Raw genomic sequence first — 18,054 nt, forward strand, 5'->3', positions numbered from 1 at the left:
CGATCCGATGTTTTCTGAGATCTAATGGTATAAAACGACACACCTCATTGTGAATATGCAACTATTTAAGAACCGAATTTGAAAGCTGCTAAAATATCAAAGCATGCATGGCAGTCATCCTGCAATCTCACGGGAATATAATTAAGCTTGTACAATGATCAGTGATCTTTAAATTATGGTCCTCTTTCGAAACAGTTAAATAAAGGCGAGATGGATGCTCACTGGGATCTAAATCAAAAGAATCCACGAACTCCACGGAACATTTGAATGGGATGGATTCCGATCTGATATTCCTCTGAATGACTGCTGGCGGGACGCCGGAACTGTGAAATCTTGAATCAATAATATCTCATACATTGATCTCTATGAGCCACGTTCGCTAATTCGAATCCGAAAGCCGTATAATAAAAAAGTGGCTGGCATTCACAGTAGAACAATCAGAGTCTCCGAGCCTACGATTGAAATAGGGCCACAGGATTCCTCGAAGTAGAAGGGTGTAAAAAAGTTGACTTTTAACCAACACTGGAAATGGCTGGTTTTGGCAGTAGGGTAATGGTTGCAGCAAAATCAGGTGCCATAGCTCCCTGGGTGGGGCTCGTGGCTGGAGTTTGTATACAAGTGTTAGCAGGGAATCCATACAACTTTCCCCTCTATTCCCACAAATTGAAAACTGTGCTTGGGTACAATCAGTCGCAGCTAACCATTCTGGGAGTGGCGAATGATTTTGGAGAGAACGTGGGTCTTCTTGCTGGGTATCTCTGCAACAAGATTCCACAATGGACCATTCTTTTGATTGGAGCTGTTATAAGTTTTATTGGGTATGGCGTAATTTGGCTTGTTGTGAGCCAAACTATCAGTACTTTGCCTTATTGGGTGGTAAGCAAGATAATTTTTTTCATTTAAAAAAAATTTTCTTCTTTTTTGAAACGTAAGATTTCTCTTCTTCTTCCCCTGTTTTTGCCCCTTTAAGAAGATGGAACTGCAAGTGACTTTACGGCTTCTACAATACTGAATTAATTCTAGATGAATAAAGTTCCATGTCTTTAACTAAATTATGCATGTTTTAGGTGTCAAATTAGCTTGGACTGGTCATGACATCCCCCGGTTTTCTTGATGTATGGGAACCGTGTGAATAATGTCTAAAATGTGTTACAGAATAGTAACAGTCGACAAACCAGCTTCTGCATTTTTGATCGGGTTATTTTCCACAACTTCTAATCCCAAAATTACATATAATATTGGGCTATGAATACGTGCTTTTTGTTTCAGTCTTCCGAGCAAGATTTTATGAAGTAGAAATGTAAACTCAGCTAATTTGTGCCTCGGTCCAACAAGGTTTTGATTTTAGCGGGTGAGCGTCGGGGCTGAAATGTTCAGGTATAACAGATATTCTATTTCCAAACTCCACGCAAATGAATTTTAGATGCTGTTGGGAAAAACTGTTGAAGTATATTCAATGTTAAAATCCCTTCCACTGTTTTTACCGATCATTCTAGATTTCATGTTAACGGTTAACTCACGATTCTCAGGAAGCTCAAGTTAAAAGTTCAATTCTGTGGTGAGGAGCAAGGAGTGAGCTGGAGCAACACAAGTGTCCTGGAGTCCGGCTTATTACGCCAAATCATGCGAATTGCAACAGTCCTGCGATGCTGTAACATCAATTCAAACTTGAAAAGTCTCAAATAAAGTTAGTGGCAGAGTGCGGGTGACTTGAGGTGAGAAGTAGCTGGTGGGTGGCTTTCTTACTTGTGAATACTGATATGCCAATAGTTTTACTACTACTTGTCTGCAAAAGGGTTTGGCACACACCGTGGGACGAAAGGCAACAGCTTCTATCAAGAGGCAGAAGCCCAAGCAGCATGAATGACTTGGATTATCTATTAAACCTGCCTTCATATATCAGAAATTAGTTCTTTCGGAATCCAGATAAGTCTTTATGGTGATTCCCCATTTCAAAGATAACTGGTCATTTCTATTATTTCAGACATTCACATTTGTCGGTTCAATGGACTAGGGCACGGATAATACGTTCCTGTAGTATTCATTACATAGAAATCATCTCTCTCTTTTCTCATCTTTTAGAGAGGTGAGATATTGAGTGAGTACTAAGAACTCAACTCACGGGGGCTGTAACCTGCACGGGGTTTCTAAGTTTCCATCACTTTTATATCTTTTTCCTTTTTCCAATTTTTTGCCAAATTCAAAGTTCCCTCTGAAAAGAAATTACCAATTTATAGCTCCCTTTTGTCATTTTGATTATAATTTTGATATCATTGATTCAAGAACTATTGCTTAGTTTGGAAAAATCTTGTAGTGGTGATTCAATACCCTTTAGTTGATAGCAAAAGATTTCAGATGTTCAGAAATGGGGAAAGCATCAGAAAGCTCAAAAATTTGAAAGAAAATGAGGGTTTATATCCTCATCTTGTGAGAATTGTTGTCAGTGTTATTTGGCCATCTTGAAAACACCATTTTCAAAATTTGAAATTGGGTGCTCCTGCAGCTGTGCCTTTTAAAACATGCTATGTGCATGTTTTTTCATGAAATCATTTTAAAGGACCCTGGTCAATGAATGGCAAGAGTGATAACGGAGCTATAGGGTAACACAGTGCGAGCACATGGTTGATTAAAAAGTTCCTCTTAAAACAAAATCTGTGTTTGAGAATTTTCACACAAATATTATCAAAAGAAAGATTATAAACTAAGATCAGCTGAGAATGAGATTGAAGTGCTTCTATGCATAAAAACAAGAGTATTAATATAATACTGTGTCCAGCTTCTTGGAACATTGCATAGAGGTATAGTTATGTGTTTTAGAGTATATGCCGGTCTTAGCTATTTTCCACTTCGAAAGGATGGAACGAACAAAGCATAGTGTGGCAAATCTTTCAATCAGTGGTAGTTATGTTGATTATCTAACTGCATTGTCAATTCTAGTTTTGATTTTATTCACAACAAATCTTTATCAGTATAAAGAGAACTTACAATAATTTCCACTATTACAGAAAGAAGTTGCATTTCAGAACATTGCAGCAATTTGATTGAAATTTCTGTAATATTAAACTGAGCACAATGCCTATGGAAAATTTGAGACCATCAGGGAAACCGTAAAGTTTGAATGAAATTACATGCATCACAATGGCACAGAATGTACTCATTTGTAAGGTACTTTAACTTTTTTAGATCCAGCAAGAAAGTTTAACTACTAGTTGTGTGGTTTTCACACCATCACTCCATTTAATGGGGACCCCCGTCTTTTGCTTTAGCAAGTAGGAGTCTTTGTCTTTGGCGGTTTGGTTGGCAACATTTTTCAAGTCTCCAAGTCCAGGGTGAGTTTGAGCAATTTTGGCTTATTGGGAAGCTATTTTTGTCTCAGGGTTGTGCGGACACTTTTGGTGCCACTTTGAGGAATTTTCGTGGCCCAAGTCCAAGTGGAGAATGTAATTTTTAGTTCGGGAGAGAAGGGTTTGCATATTTGAGAAATGGTACGAAGTTTGTGAGAGAATCTTCCCTCTTGGGGAAACTCTCCATCTTCGAAAAGGGAAATTTTGCATATTTGGAAATTTCCTGCATCTTCAGAAATTTCCCTACCTCATTTCTCCCAAAAACCTCAAGACTCCCCCTTTGGGCAAAATGAACTGCAAATGCTTTAGGAGGCCTATATTCGATGGCAATTTAAGCATTGCAATATTAGAACAATGAGGGGAAGAAATTGATAATTTTCCAAAGGATTTTCCTCCTAGGGAAATTTCACATCTTTGGAAATTTGCCCACATTGAGTCTCCCAAATTTTGCCATCCTCTAACGCATCAGAAGTTCGATTTATGGCATGAGGGCAACACCATGAACAAGAATAGATCAAGGAATTGCCAAGGAACATTCAAATGAGGAAATTTTAAGGATACCATGTCTTGGGGAAATCTTGCATCTTCGGAAATTTCCCTCCTCTTAGGGCTTTCCCTAGCCAACTATCATCCTTTGTTAATCACCAAAGCCATCCTAAGAGAGAGAAAGTGCGGAAAGCTAGAAATAAAAAATAAAAATACTAATAATAAATGGTTTTGGATTGTGATGAGATTAAACTTTGCCTTGACTTTGCAAAATGGTTGGTTTTAAATTGGGATGAGTTTTATTTATTATTGATGTGATTTTATTTCAGATTTTTCCCACAAGCGTAATGTTTTTCTCCTTTGTTTAGTAAGATGAATTCGAGAAGGAGAGGCTAGAGGGCAAGGTGATGATCAAGGCCTCAAGACTTCAAGCAGATACTACAAGAAGATGGCTCAATCTCGAGGACTCAAGTGAGAAGGAAGGATTCATGGTCAAGCTATCAACTTGCAAACTCAAGTTAGAATCAAGAGGAAATTCAGGAAAGCATAGAGGATCTAGCTACATGAAGACATATCCAAGGAAAATCAAATGAGATAAAGTTCATAGGTTCACAAAGATGCAAGTGGTTCAAGTCCATTCCATGAGGAAATTTCGAAGGTCAGAGAAAATCACAAATGTTGGGGATAATCTACAAGCCAAGACTCCAGGCACACGATAAGGATGAGGAGGTGGCAATTGTTTGTCTCCAGTTGGAAAATTTCAGTTTCAAGCACAATCAATCACAACATGCCAAGTGTCCTATATTCTCATTGGTTGGAAAAGTCATTGTAATTTTCTCGCTGACCCATAAATTGGTGCCTTCATGTAGTTGTTAATAAATTGGGCAACCCTACATAGGGTTTGTGGGAAGAAATCTTGGCCCTTGTTCTTGAATCGATCTTGGTCTTTCATTGTCATAGAACTACTATAAAAGGCCAAGGCCTTCTCATTTGTAATTCATTAATTTAGGGGAGGAACTTTTGGATTATCTTAGAGATTGGAGGTAATAGAGAGCTATAATGCTTGTTAAAGTAATTGATAATTCATTGTTGGTTCTTCATGGTGGATTACTTAATATTGCTTTGAAGTTCTTGTTGAGCGGGGAATGAATACAATTGAACACATGGGTGTAATTGAGGATGAAGGTGCTTAGCCCAATTTCATGGTTTCTTCTAGTTTGACTGCATTTTCTAGTTGTTGGATAAGTGGAAGTGAAGTTGGTTAAAGGTTCTTGGTTCTGCACAAGTTTTATCCTTGAAATGTTTAGGAACATTTCTTTGGGTAGGTACTAGATGTTGTGTGGTTTTCACACCATCGCCCCATTACAAATGGGGATACCTAGTTTTGCTTTAGCAAGAGTCTTTGTCTTGGGTGGTTTGGTTGGCAACATTTTTTAAATCTCCAAGTATAGGGTGAGTTTAAGCAATTTTGGCTCGTTGGGAAGAAATTTTTGTCTCATGTTTGCATGGGCACTCTGGTGCCAGTTTTAGGAATTTTCGTGGCCTAAGTTCAAGTGGAGAGTGGAATTTTAGTCCGACAGAGAAGGGTTTGCATCTTTGAGAGATGGTACAAAGTTTCTGAGTGAACCATGTCTTGGGGAAATTTCCCATCTTCAGAGAAATTTCCCTCCTGGGGAAATTTCACATCTTTGAAACTTCCCTACCTCCTCATTTCTCCCAAAAACCTCAAGACTCCTACCCCTTTGAGCAAAATGAAGTGTAAAGGCTTTAGGAAACCTTTATTCGGTGGCAATTTAAGCATTGCAATATTAGAATGATGAGGGGAAGAAATTGATAATTTTCCAAAGGGTTTTCCTCCTAGGGAAATTTCGCATCTTCCAAAATTTCCCCATATTGAGTCTCCCAAGTTTTGCCATCTTCTAAGGCATCAGAAGATTGATTTATGGCATGAGGGCAACACCATAGACAAGAATAGAGCAAGAAAGTGTCAAGGAATGTTCAAATGAGGAAATTTTAAGGATACTGTGTCTTGGGGAAATTTTGCATCTTCGGAAATTTCCCTCTAAGGATTTTCCCAGCCAACTATCATCCTTTATTAATCGACAAAACCATCCTACCTCTCCTCAAATGAAATGAAATTAAACAAAGAAGACGAGGAGAGAGAGTGACGAAAATTAGAAATAAAAAATAAAAATACTAATAATAAGTGGTTTTGGATTGTGATGAGATTAAAATTTGCCTTGACTTTGCAAAATGGTTAATTTTAAGTTGGGATGAATTTTGTTTATTGCTGATGTGATTTTATTCTAAGATTTTTTCCACAAGCTCAATGCTTTTCTCCTTTGTTTTGTAAGGTGAATTCGAGAAGGAGAAGCTAGAGGGCAAGGTGATAATCAAGGCCTCAAGACTTCAGGCGGATACTACAAGAAGATGGCTCAATCCTGAGGACTCAAGTTAGAAGGAAGGATTCATGGTCAAGCTATCAACCGGCAATCTCAAGTTAGAATCAAGAGGTAATTCAAGAAAGTATAGAGGATCTAGCTACATGAGGACACATTTAAGGAAAATCAAGAGAGATCAAGTTCATAGGTTCATGAAGATGCAAGTGGTTCAAGTCCATTCCGTGAGGAAATTTCAAAGGATGGAGAAAATCACGAATTTTGGGGATACTCCACAAGCCAAGACTTTGGGCACATGATAAGGATGATGAGATGGCAATTGTTTGTCTCCTCCAATTGGAAATTTTCAGTTTTAAGTACAACCAATCACAACATGCCAAGTGTCCTATTTTCTCATTGGTTGGAAAAATCAATGTAATTTTCTTGTTGGCCCATAAATTTGTGCCTTCATGTAATTGGTTGTAAATTGGGCAATCCCAATTAGGGTTTGTCAGAAGAAATCTCGGCCCTTGATCTTGAATTGATCTCGGCCCTTCATTGTCGTAGAACTACTATAAAAGGACAAGGCCTTCTCATTTGTAACTCATTAGTTTAGGGGAGGAACTTTTAGATTAGCTCAGAGATTGGAGGTAATAGAGAGCTATAATGCTTGTTAAAGTAATTGATAGTTCATTGTTGGTTCTTCATGGTGGATTACTTAATATTGCTTTCAAGTGTTGCATGGTTTCCTTAATCTATCACTTGGAGTAGATTTATTTTCGTGTTAAATTAGTTTAATTGAATGGAAGTTATTGTGGATGTTTTCTTGTTTGACTTTAACAAATCCAAGCCACTAGCCTCTTGCTAATGGTAAGGGTGGCTTGTAAGCCGATGATTGAAAGTACGTAACTTCAATTGATATTCAACCTTTAGTTGCATCTATTTGATGGGATTGAAGAGGAGATATTTATGTGAAAACCATTTTTATATTCCTTAGAAGCTTGCACTAGGTGGGTGGAGCCATTGGTGAGATTACATCTAGTAGAGTCAAAGTTCATCCATGATTCCTTGCATTCGTAGTAGAAGTAGAAGTAAAGGTAAGAAGTTTAAGTTGGAATTGAAGTGAAAATTGGAAATCAAAACTTAATTTTTTCATTGCACATTGTGAAACAAAATATTTAAAAGTGCAAGAGTTGATATCCATTGACTGAGTAGTGTAATTCCCTTTGTGATAACCAACATATCACATTATAAAAGTGAGTGAACTTTGTGATTAAGAAGGAACCTTGAAGTCATTTCATGATCTTACTTTGCAAGCTTAGCATGAGAGATGACCTTCTATCAAGAGAGGATTGAGTATTTGGTGTTTCTCCTCGAAACATTAAGTATTTGATTCTGCATGTTGTAGTGGAACAAAACTCACATCAACACTACTTCACTTCAATTTAATGAATTTGAACATTTATATGCGTTTTGCCATAGCTGCTAGGGCATTATCAATATGTGCATTTTTAGGTCGTGAACTATTTCTGGTTTCACTTGAAGGAAAAAAATTAAGCAAACAAATAGGATAGTTTTGAAGTTCTTGTATTTTTTTCTTAAGACAGTTTGTATGGCCCTTCCTGTGCACTTCTCCAAGTTTTTAAGGTTAGTTGTGGTCTTCAAATACTATTTTAAGTCGCATTGCCCAAAAATGTCCAATTCCATCTTGCAATTTAATGGAATTTTGAAAATTTGACTCAAATTTTTAGGTTTGTGTTTTAGATCACAAAATCCTTGAACACTGTATGGTGTAAGGTGTAACACCTATGCATCAAGGTACTCCTTTACAAAGAATAGAATATTAGTCTATTTGGTTGTATTCCAAGGCATGGAATTTGATCAACTTAATAGTCCCATTGACCCAAATGTGATTTTTTTCAATGTCTATGGCCGGTAGTTGGACCATGGTAGCATTAATTAAGATTGGGATTGACTTGGCAAATCAAAAGTAGAATTACAATTTAATTGGAAACTATGAAAATTAAGAAATGCTGAAAATTATATATTGTTAATGTTATAATTCTGTTGGATAAATTATATTATATATATGAGATATATAATATATGACAAATATTATATATGGAATTATTAACTTATATTAAGAGTGATATATATATATATATATATATATATATATATATATATATATATATATATATATATATATATATATATATATATATATATATATATATATATATATATATATATATAACAATTATAATATATTGAGGGTATATTACTTGTTTTATAACTATAACTATATAAGTTAATATGTTACAGAGACATGTCGCTTCAAGAGACATGCCTCTTTATTTCACATTTATATTCATTCATATAGTAACTTGGAAAACACATAAAAGATCTACAAGTGCTATTACAAGTTACATAATACTCGATCCTATTTCACTAACATGGTATCATAGCAGTGTTGTGATCAAGACAGCAAATCAGAGATCTAATATCACAACAGATCATTTCCCAGGAATAATAGAATCACACGCCTGAAATAATGATGGAGAACTTCTGAACCACTGAAATAACTATATCTCTGACTCACCTTGTGCGGCATCAACTTTGTAGTATGTAGCACCCAACACAGTATAGATCTTTGAGGAATTTTTATTTTAATTGTTGATGCCACCGGCTAAACCAAAGAATTTATTTGAACTCAGATAGGAACCAACGATGGAAGATTACCAGGTTATAACTTGATATGTATCAATAGAAAGGAATGAAGAACATTGTATATGTAGCGAATCATGATATACATAATGTGTTATACAACTATGCCGATGAAGGAAGATGTCATAGTAGTTTCAGTGAGTAGCTCTCTTCTATGCAAAGCAAGTATTGGTACCAAAACTACTTATAAAACTCCATGGTGAGGATGGGAAGTATTTATGTGTTGATGAGATCAACCAGCGTCATCTTGTGATAACACATTCAAGTCGATGTTCCATTCCGTCTTCTTATTGGGAAATCTTACAGTTTGACTGATTTATTATTCACAATATTGTTATTGGGATTTACAGTTGAGTGCAGGAAATCTCTCCAACCAATGCAAATCCACCAAGCATTATAATTAAAAGAAACTGTCAATCGACGAGACTCCTCAATTTATAGTGGGTGAATTACTTATGATTTCCATCAGTAATTTGTTACAGTCAGAGAAGAAGCATTTTCCAAGGAATTATTTGAGGAACTAATAAATTGAAAGTGACTTGTAATCTTGATGTTACGATGTTACTTCATTACATTTATAAACTTGAAAATATGTTGCAGAGGGGAAACATAAAACAACAATTATATATCTCACAAAGGTAGAAGTATAATGAAGTGTGATACTAATAAGGCACTGAGACTGAAAAGTTCATTATTTTTGGTGACCCATCTGCTGGGTGAACCAAATAAAGGAGCTGTGTGGTGGGACAAATGCCACAGATAAGACCTCATTCAATTAAGAGGACCGTGGCTATGATGTGCCAACACAGGGAATAAAATTGCTAATCATTGACACAAATCCTCATTTATAAAATCCTTAAAAGTTACCTTGACATAGCAGTGGTGAATATGCAGGGGGAGCAATTACTGTCATTTGGGGAGCTTCTAATCTGCTTGCAAGGGATTGCATAAGATTGATAAAGCAATATTATATTGTTGACTGAACTGCTGACATCTTTGCATTTACAAGGAGTTGGGAATGAAAATACACATCCATTCTTACCAATACTCTAGGTTTCCCATATCAATATCAATGGGATGGAAATAATTTTAGGTTTCAAATATAAATTTTAAAGGCTCTATCTTGGAAAAAATAAGGTGTGGATATGTGTGAATGAGTAAGAATGTGTAGTGTGTGTGAAATGAAAAAAAAAGACCAATGGAGCGTGCACACACATTCAAATAAATCTGATCATTTTAACATCAATACAGTCTTCTACTGTTCCCAACACAGTTTACTGATCCACAATACTATTTTCATATCATTGAAAATAACAGTATAATAATGTTTATAAAAGAACAATATTTATATAAAAGAATTCAGAATAGTAATTAAGTATTTTTAGCACAACACACGCTAGAATCGCAACATAATATGGGAGTACAGACAGTATACCCAAATTGTTGGACAAATTGACTTAAGGGAATGTTGCCAATAGATGGGATGAATCGATTGGAGATTACTCTAAGGGCATGCATAAATATTTTCGTGAAAGAGAGTGTATGTGATGTAAAATAGAATACTACAACAATAACGGATAATATGGCTAATCCAAGATGATTTGATTATGCGGTATTTGTAAAACCCATTAGGAAGAACCAAACCATCTTATCAAACTATCAATATGGCTAGTCTCTCATTCTACATACTACGACATTAATCCTTCTTGACATGTGTAACCCTTGTACTAATGAAGTCCTTGCATAGCCATTGGAGTTCAGACGTACTATGAATTGATATAAGAGTGGACATTTTCCATGGGGGGGGGGGGGGGGGGGGGGAATAGTAATCAATGTTCCATTCCCACTTGAACCCTCTTTAGAAGGGAGATGTTCCATTCTCAAATAATCTAAGAAGGAAATTTCTGATTTGTTGCATATGGACCCTCGTTGGAGCAATTGGTATTAATGATGCTTATGTGCAGATAAGTATTTATCCTTGAGTATTACATTTATCTTGTCTTTGTACTCTCTCTCTTATTTTGTATTTCTATAATTACTATAAAGAGCTATTTGCCTTGATCTTTTCCTTTGTCTTTGAGGATGTTCTTGCAGGAAAAGGAGATTGCTACCAAATAATGTGCAGACTCAATCTTATGATAGTAGCTTCAAAGAAGCTATGATTTAGGATTCACGAATCATCTGATGACTATGTTGGATAATGCGAGTTTCTTGAAGCAAATATCCTTGATTAAAATTATGAGAGGGAGTCTGACAATTCATTAGAAGCAACCTTGGAGAAAGAGAGGGAGCAGAAAATAATAAGTGTTTAAATCAAACTTTTGATGATCTTGGTTCAGAAGGAGTAGACCTTGATTGATGGATTATCCACTAGTCAGAAGCTATAATAACTAAAGGACTATGATTCATGGGATAAAGTCTCATGTATGTATGCTGGAAGGCCTTATGCTATTAGGATAACCATTGAACTAAGGAAGCATGACATGACTTGCTACAAAGAGGATAGAAGTATGATAATAGATTTAGAGGAAGTCTAATACTTCATCGGAGAGAACCTTGAGCTAAGAGGTCAGAAAAGTTGATATCAAACTAAGAGGGGGAAACCTTATTCTCTGATATGTTTTATGGTGAATGTTGTGACAACATCACATGATAGTATTCGTGGAGACTTCATGCGAACCTTTGATGTCATACATGTATGAGCCTGTCCCCTGTGTACATCATGAAGAAGTGACGACTTCTAAATGATTATCAATTGTATTAGGAGAAGTTGTTGTAAAGTGACGTCCTTACAATAACTTTTAGCATGATTCATTTTTGTGAAATTGTTTCGTGTAAAGGCTTTATCTTATAAATCAACAATTAGGCGGTTGATATCATTAATTTGATTATCTACAAGTTGCTTGTATAGATATATTTTCGGTACTTGGTGTATATCTTGCCTTGATATTCTGATAGGCCATTACCACATTGAGTACTTGGTGGATATCATTTAGTTGATGTTCTGATAGGCCATTACTCAGAGTATTTGGTGAATATCATTTGATTGATATTTTGATAGGCCAATGCTCGTGTTACCAAATATGACATCAAATAGTAATTGGTGAATATCATATGTTGATATTCTGATAGGCCAATACTTACATGATATCATATTCTAGAAATTTTCTGATCAAAGATTTCCTATGTGTTATTTTTTGAAATATTACCTATGGTGTAATATCTGTGTTTTATCCTTCTTCATTAAGAGGGAGTGTAAATGTTATAATTCTGTTGGATAAATTATATTATATATATGAGATATATAATATATGACAAATATTATATATGGAATAATTAACTTATATTAAGAGTGATATATATATATATATATATATATATAACAATTATAATATATTGAGGGTATATTACTTGTATTATAACTATAACTAATATAAGTTAATATGTTAAGGAGACATGTCGCTTCAAGAGACATGCCTCTTTATTTCACATTTATATTCATTCATATAGTAACTTGGAAAACACATAAATAAAGATCTACAAGTGCTATTACAAGTTACATAATACTCGATCCTATTTCGCTAACATATATAAATAGTGAGAAATTGTTGTCTTTATTGTTTCAATTTTCAAACCAGATAAAGGATATAAAATGCTGCTTTTCCAACTGGGACAACTGTGTGTGTTGAACCCATAATGCAGTATTTAGGTCCTAACTAATTGACAATGGAACATATATTTACTGACAAATGAATTTCCTTTTTAAAAAAAAAAAAAAAAAAAAATGCGCCGGGTAAACTTTTTAACGTGATCGGTAGTGCTGGCGCGACACACCCACCGGTACCACGGGGACGGGGGAGACTAGAACCCGTGACCAACCCCCTGCAACAGGGAAGATTTAGCCAACCGAGCTAGGGCCCCCGCCCACAAATGAATTCCTTTTAGTGTGGTCTAATCTTATCCAATTTTGGTTACTTTGGGAAAATTCAATTCTACAATGTAAAAGACGAGGTTTTGACTGAAAATTCCAATGAGAAGAATTTATGCAGCAAATTGAGAAAAAACAGTGCAATTATTAATAAACCAAGGTTTATTTTAATTAAGCTGACCTCAAGATCTGTGCTGATGATTAGAAGGATAAACCAGGAATCTACAATTAGTTGTTATTTGTAATTTATTTCTGCTATTATGGTGTTTACGTTGAATTTCATGAGTTCAAAGGTTGGTACCTACATGATCTTGGACCAATGGTACTTTGTGAATCTTTTCATTTTTTTTCTTTGCATTTCACAGTCCTTAATTTTAATTTATAAAAGAAGACATTCCCTCCTACACTCAGTTCAGTATTGACTTACAGACAAGCCTAAGAAGAAAAGAGCGAATGTTACAAATTGTCCCCAAATAATAGATGTTAATAGATATGAACCAAACTTAACCAAGTTTTACATTACAAGCTAGTTACAAGTTGGATGGATTCACGAGGTTTTTCTAGCAAACTTTGAAGTAATGGGGGTGAAGCATGCCTATCATAGGTAGCCATTTGTTAGCATTTGTTTATTCTTTTGTTGAACTTTAGCATAGGAAATAGTGGAAATAGAACAACTCACAAATTGTAATATGAGTTTAACATTCATATTCATGAATTGCAATGAACAATTCTTTATAAATGAATAACCATATGACCAAGAAAGATCCCTTGATAACTCTTGTCATAAGCATATAGTTGGCTCAAATATGTATTTTTTGGATAACTGTTTCACACCTGCATATGCTGATTACAAGTAGCGACCATGAATAATCAAACACCACTACATCATGGGCTCTAGGAAAGAAATGATTTCATGTTTTACTCCCATTGTCTGACTTGTAAAATTAACCAAGATCTTGATTCCCCACAGCAGACTTAATGTAAAAGAGTAATTTGTCTCTCAGCTGTTGAAAGTACAGAAGGTAACTAATGCTTCATCCTTAATCACTCTCATTCAAGTCAACCTGAAAGGTAGTCCACAGCACTCTATCATTCAATGCAGTTTTTATGAGATATCTACCACATCCTGTTGTTGCTTGAGTTTTTGGAAGCTTTTGAGAAAATCATCTATTGACCTTAATTCTTTACTTGCAACTCTTCTATCCTTGTTTCCATTGGCCATCCATAAGCTACAATTTTGCCTAATTGCACCCATATGGAGTCAGCCAAAAGAAATTGGATGATAGCTGTTTAGCCCCTGAACCAAGCAAAGGTTTCATTAGATGTTCAATATATGCTGTGAATTTCATTACTTTAAATCTGCCTCCCACGTATTCTTTACTAAAAACATTCTTTCAGTGTATTGTACTTTTTTCAACCTCTTGTTCCTTATCTGGTGGTCAACTTGTTGTTTGAGGCTTTGAGCTTGTAGTAAACCCTGCTTATCTCTTCTCAAGAATATTTTCCTATATGCTTTCTTCATTGGAAGCTCTTGTAATAACAAAGAGATCACATTTAGATTTAAGGGAGCTGACTCAATAACTTTATTTTCTTTGCTACCATGCTTTCAGTCTCATGTGGCAAATTCTTCCTCGTATATGTGATTATTTCTCTCAGGAGACTGCCTATTTCCCAATAGCTGTCGTGTCTGTTTTAGTTGATTTGGACTGGTAGAGGAGATGGAGTCGGAATTGGATGGGAAGGGCAGAGGTAATGGGATGGTTTTTGAGGATGGGGAATCAGGGAATGGTGAGAAGACAACAATTGCAATTGTCAGAAATACCCTGAGTTTTCTCCGCAGGAGACTAGAGGTGCATGGGTCTTGGTTTTCTTTCTCAAAACTCAAATTTTCTAAATTGCATTAACATATGTGCAATTAATAAATCTGGATTCATCTCTCTCTCTCTCTCTAAAAATTCTTTCTATATCATCTTGAGCCAATACCTCTATCCTTAGTGGGATTCCTTGGATGGCGGGCTCTTTGGAGAAAAGGCAACGCTAGAAGTTTCCCCACTCTTATCTTCTAGAAGACTTCCCTCTTTTACCTGATTCTCTTGTAGGATTTTCCTCACAAGTCTATTAATCTCTGCATTATTGTCCTTTTCCTTTATTAAATGAAATATTTACTTTCTTGGACCAATCAATCTAAGGTAGATGTTTTGAAGATAGCTGGTTTTGTTCATATGAAGGGGATTAGAGGTCCTCTTATAATATTTGAGACCCTTTGGCACCTTGGGAATGTTGAAACTTACCATCCTATCTACAAGATCGTGGGAACAGGGAAACTAAAAGTTTATGATCTCAAGATCATCTACACAATCACCCCAAAATTTTCTTTGTGAAGGACATGTCATCAGTCTTTCCCTTACCTCTTTCATTATTCCCGTGGGATCATTTGTGATCTGGGTTTGAAGACTTTCAAGATGAAAAATTATTACTCCTTATTCATGTACCTGTCATCCTATGTGGATTTGCAGATATAACTACCTATCCTAATTGGAAACTTGGCTCTTGTATTGTGCCTTCACCTAAGAAATTGGCACACTACAGCGAGTTGTCTGCAATCGTTTGGCAAAATCATCCTGTTGCTTGGATGATGAAGTGTATATGGCTTCAACTCATAAAATATATGATTGCAGGGAATTGGATAAACTAATCTCTCAATTCACCAGCAATATCCTTGGCCTCATGTGACATACTTTGTGCATTCATTCCCTCCATTGCCTTAATCAATAAACACAAGCATCTCATAGACCCCTTTTGAAGTGAGCGAATGATTGTTTATACAGTTAACTGCAACGGACACTTATAGGTTTATTGAATGAACATAGTTCATCATCCTTTTTTGGATTGGTAAATATTGTGTATTTGGTTAATAATCAAAGTAACAGATTTACAATGTATTTTTCCAAACCAGGGCATCTATAGGCCCTCTTCTGACCTGCATCCCACCCCAAGAGTCACACCTGAATAACAGACCTCTCTCCTGCTTAACAGCCTTCTAGCACCTGAGGACAGACGAAGCACCAAAATGTGCATATATAGAGCTTTACAGAACCAAAATAGGCAAGATAAACAATAAGCAACAGCCCAACTAAAACAAAGACACACAAATCAAAATCTGGACTACATCGCAGCCTGAATGATCATGTCGCATGAGAAGAGGAACCAGCTTCAAGCCTCCTAGTTTTGCCACTCTTGGTAGGAAACCCCGTTGTCGCTTGGGATAATCTGAGACTAGGGCCATCTATCCACCACAAGCTCTTGTCTCCTTAATCTGCTAAAGTCTTTATGTGGGCTCAAGCCCAGACTATATACACCCCCATGCTCCTGTCCCCCGCCGCCATCCCCAAATTGAGGCCCCTCTGTCCCCCCGGCCCAAAAACCTGCCCCCTCATCCTGACATCCCCCTGTCCCCCAGGGTGGTGTAACTATGGATGCAGCAATGCCTACCTGGTAAACAATAACAGAAATAAAGATTGGGTCTCAATTCAAGGAGTAGGCATTCTTAGAGAAGTGTGTGAGCCATTGGAACATGCAATACCAATGTGATGTTGAGGAAGGACTATGTTGAACAAAACACACAAGGATCCAAATCAAACTAGGTGTACTCTAACTACACAACTAGGCACATTGGTCCTTAATTGGGTCTATAGGCATATATCTTCCAGTCTTAACAAATGGCATAGCATCTTGGGCTATTCAACCCCTCTCACCACACATCTTGATGCTCTACAATCTATCACTCCATCTACTAACTCAAAACATTGCACTATTCTATCAAACCCTCCATCAACTAGAGTTCTATGACTGTTACCCTGCAAAATGAAACACACAGTCATGTATAACTTGCACAGATTGATATTTCAGAACTTATCCTTTGGAGGAAGTGTGGGAAGCATTAGGATAGTGGTTTCCACCATGTTTCATGGTTAATAAACAGGAAACCTTTGAGATCAAAATTTTCTTGCTACCTGGAAACCCTAGTTCTGGGTTAGGACAGTCAATAGTAAAAGTACCATAACTCATTCAAAACTTAACAAAAATGCATGAAACCAAAAACATCTGAAAGATAAGAAACCTCACCAACTTATCCAAGTGGGTGTGGGTCCACACCAATCCATACAGGTTGTACAAAACTCGAGTTTGAGACTGATTACCATTACAAACTTGGAAAAGAACAGTCTACAATTATTCAAAAACAAGTTTTCTTGTATTCAAACTTATTCTTTAATGTTCTTGGTGTGGGTACAGACTTATTTCATCATTTTACATCCAGTCTGACAACTCAAACCTATTGCCTAAGCCATTTTCAAAAGTTGCAACAAGGTATACACCTTTGTTGACAACTTTGACAACATTTTTTGATTTTTGCAACTTTTCCACTTTTTTGACAATTAACTCCACTCTTACAAACATGAAGGTAAGAGCTAATGCCTAGGAGATCTACATGGCCTTCAAGACCTTATTTGCACAAATCAACCCAAAACTATGGTTGACGAACAAATCCAAACTCATTACAAGCCCAAACTGCTCTAGGAAATTCAAATTGGGTTTTGGTGGGAAACTCCCATTCTTGAATTCCTAGACTTAGTAGCACAACTTAACCCATTTAAATTGACCTCAATGATCCCTTAAGACCTACAAAAACCCCAAACAAAAACTTGAACATCAAAACGAGTACACAATTGTATAAAATGGGATGCTCCTGTATTGATCCTCTAAAGTATCACCATCAACTGGAATGAGACAATTTGCGGCAAGATCTTTAAGATATGGAGAGATGCAAGGGTCTTAATGGATCTCCCAAAGGCTAGCCTAGATTGTGTGAGGACAATCACTGTTCAATACAACACACATAGTTTTAGGGTCAACATTAGAACAAATTAATGCTACAACATGATTACTGATGATAGCATGTTGGACTTAATAGTGAAACCCGTAGCTTGCAGAAAACACCAGTAACTAGTAACACATTAATGGTGATAAGGCTGTATGACTATAGAAGATGCCTTCTTACTGATTGCTTTTTAATTTTTTGCAACTTCAAAGATTTGGAAGATTTGACATGTTCTTAGGGTTTGTGGCTATTTTGGATCCAACAGTAATGCTCATTTTTCTCCGACATGAGCTTATTTTTACTCAAGCTTGG

The 18,054-nt window shown here is 36.2% G+C and overlaps 1 protein-coding gene across 3 annotated transcripts in view; it reads left to right on the forward strand.

Annotated features, from left to right (window-relative positions):
- The first annotated feature begins 430 nt into the window (after positions 1-430).
- Positions 431-18,054, forward strand: part of LOC149556702 (Major facilitator superfamily protein) — a 56,625-nt gene continuing 39,001 nt past the window's right edge. The window contains exons 1-2 of one of the 3 annotated variants that reach the window (XM_089831166.1): positions 1,270-1,377; positions 1,530-1,715. Coding sequence is in view for 1 of the 3 variants with exons in the window: in XM_089831165.1 (XP_089687291.1) it covers positions 529-876 (348 nt within the window). In the remaining 2 variants the exon portion in view is untranslated. Of the gene's footprint in view, positions 877-1,269; positions 1,378-1,529; positions 1,730-18,054 lie in introns of those variants that run through there. The other 2 variants (XM_089831165.1, XM_089831167.1) reach the window with 2 other exon arrangements.

Source organism: Cupressus sempervirens, chromosome 5 (genome assembly GCF_028749045.1).
Source record: "Cupressus sempervirens isolate cs-2001-9-10 chromosome 5, ASM2874904v1, whole genome shotgun sequence".
Classification (NCBI taxonomy): domain Eukaryota; kingdom Viridiplantae; phylum Streptophyta; class Pinopsida; order Cupressales; family Cupressaceae; genus Cupressus; species Cupressus sempervirens.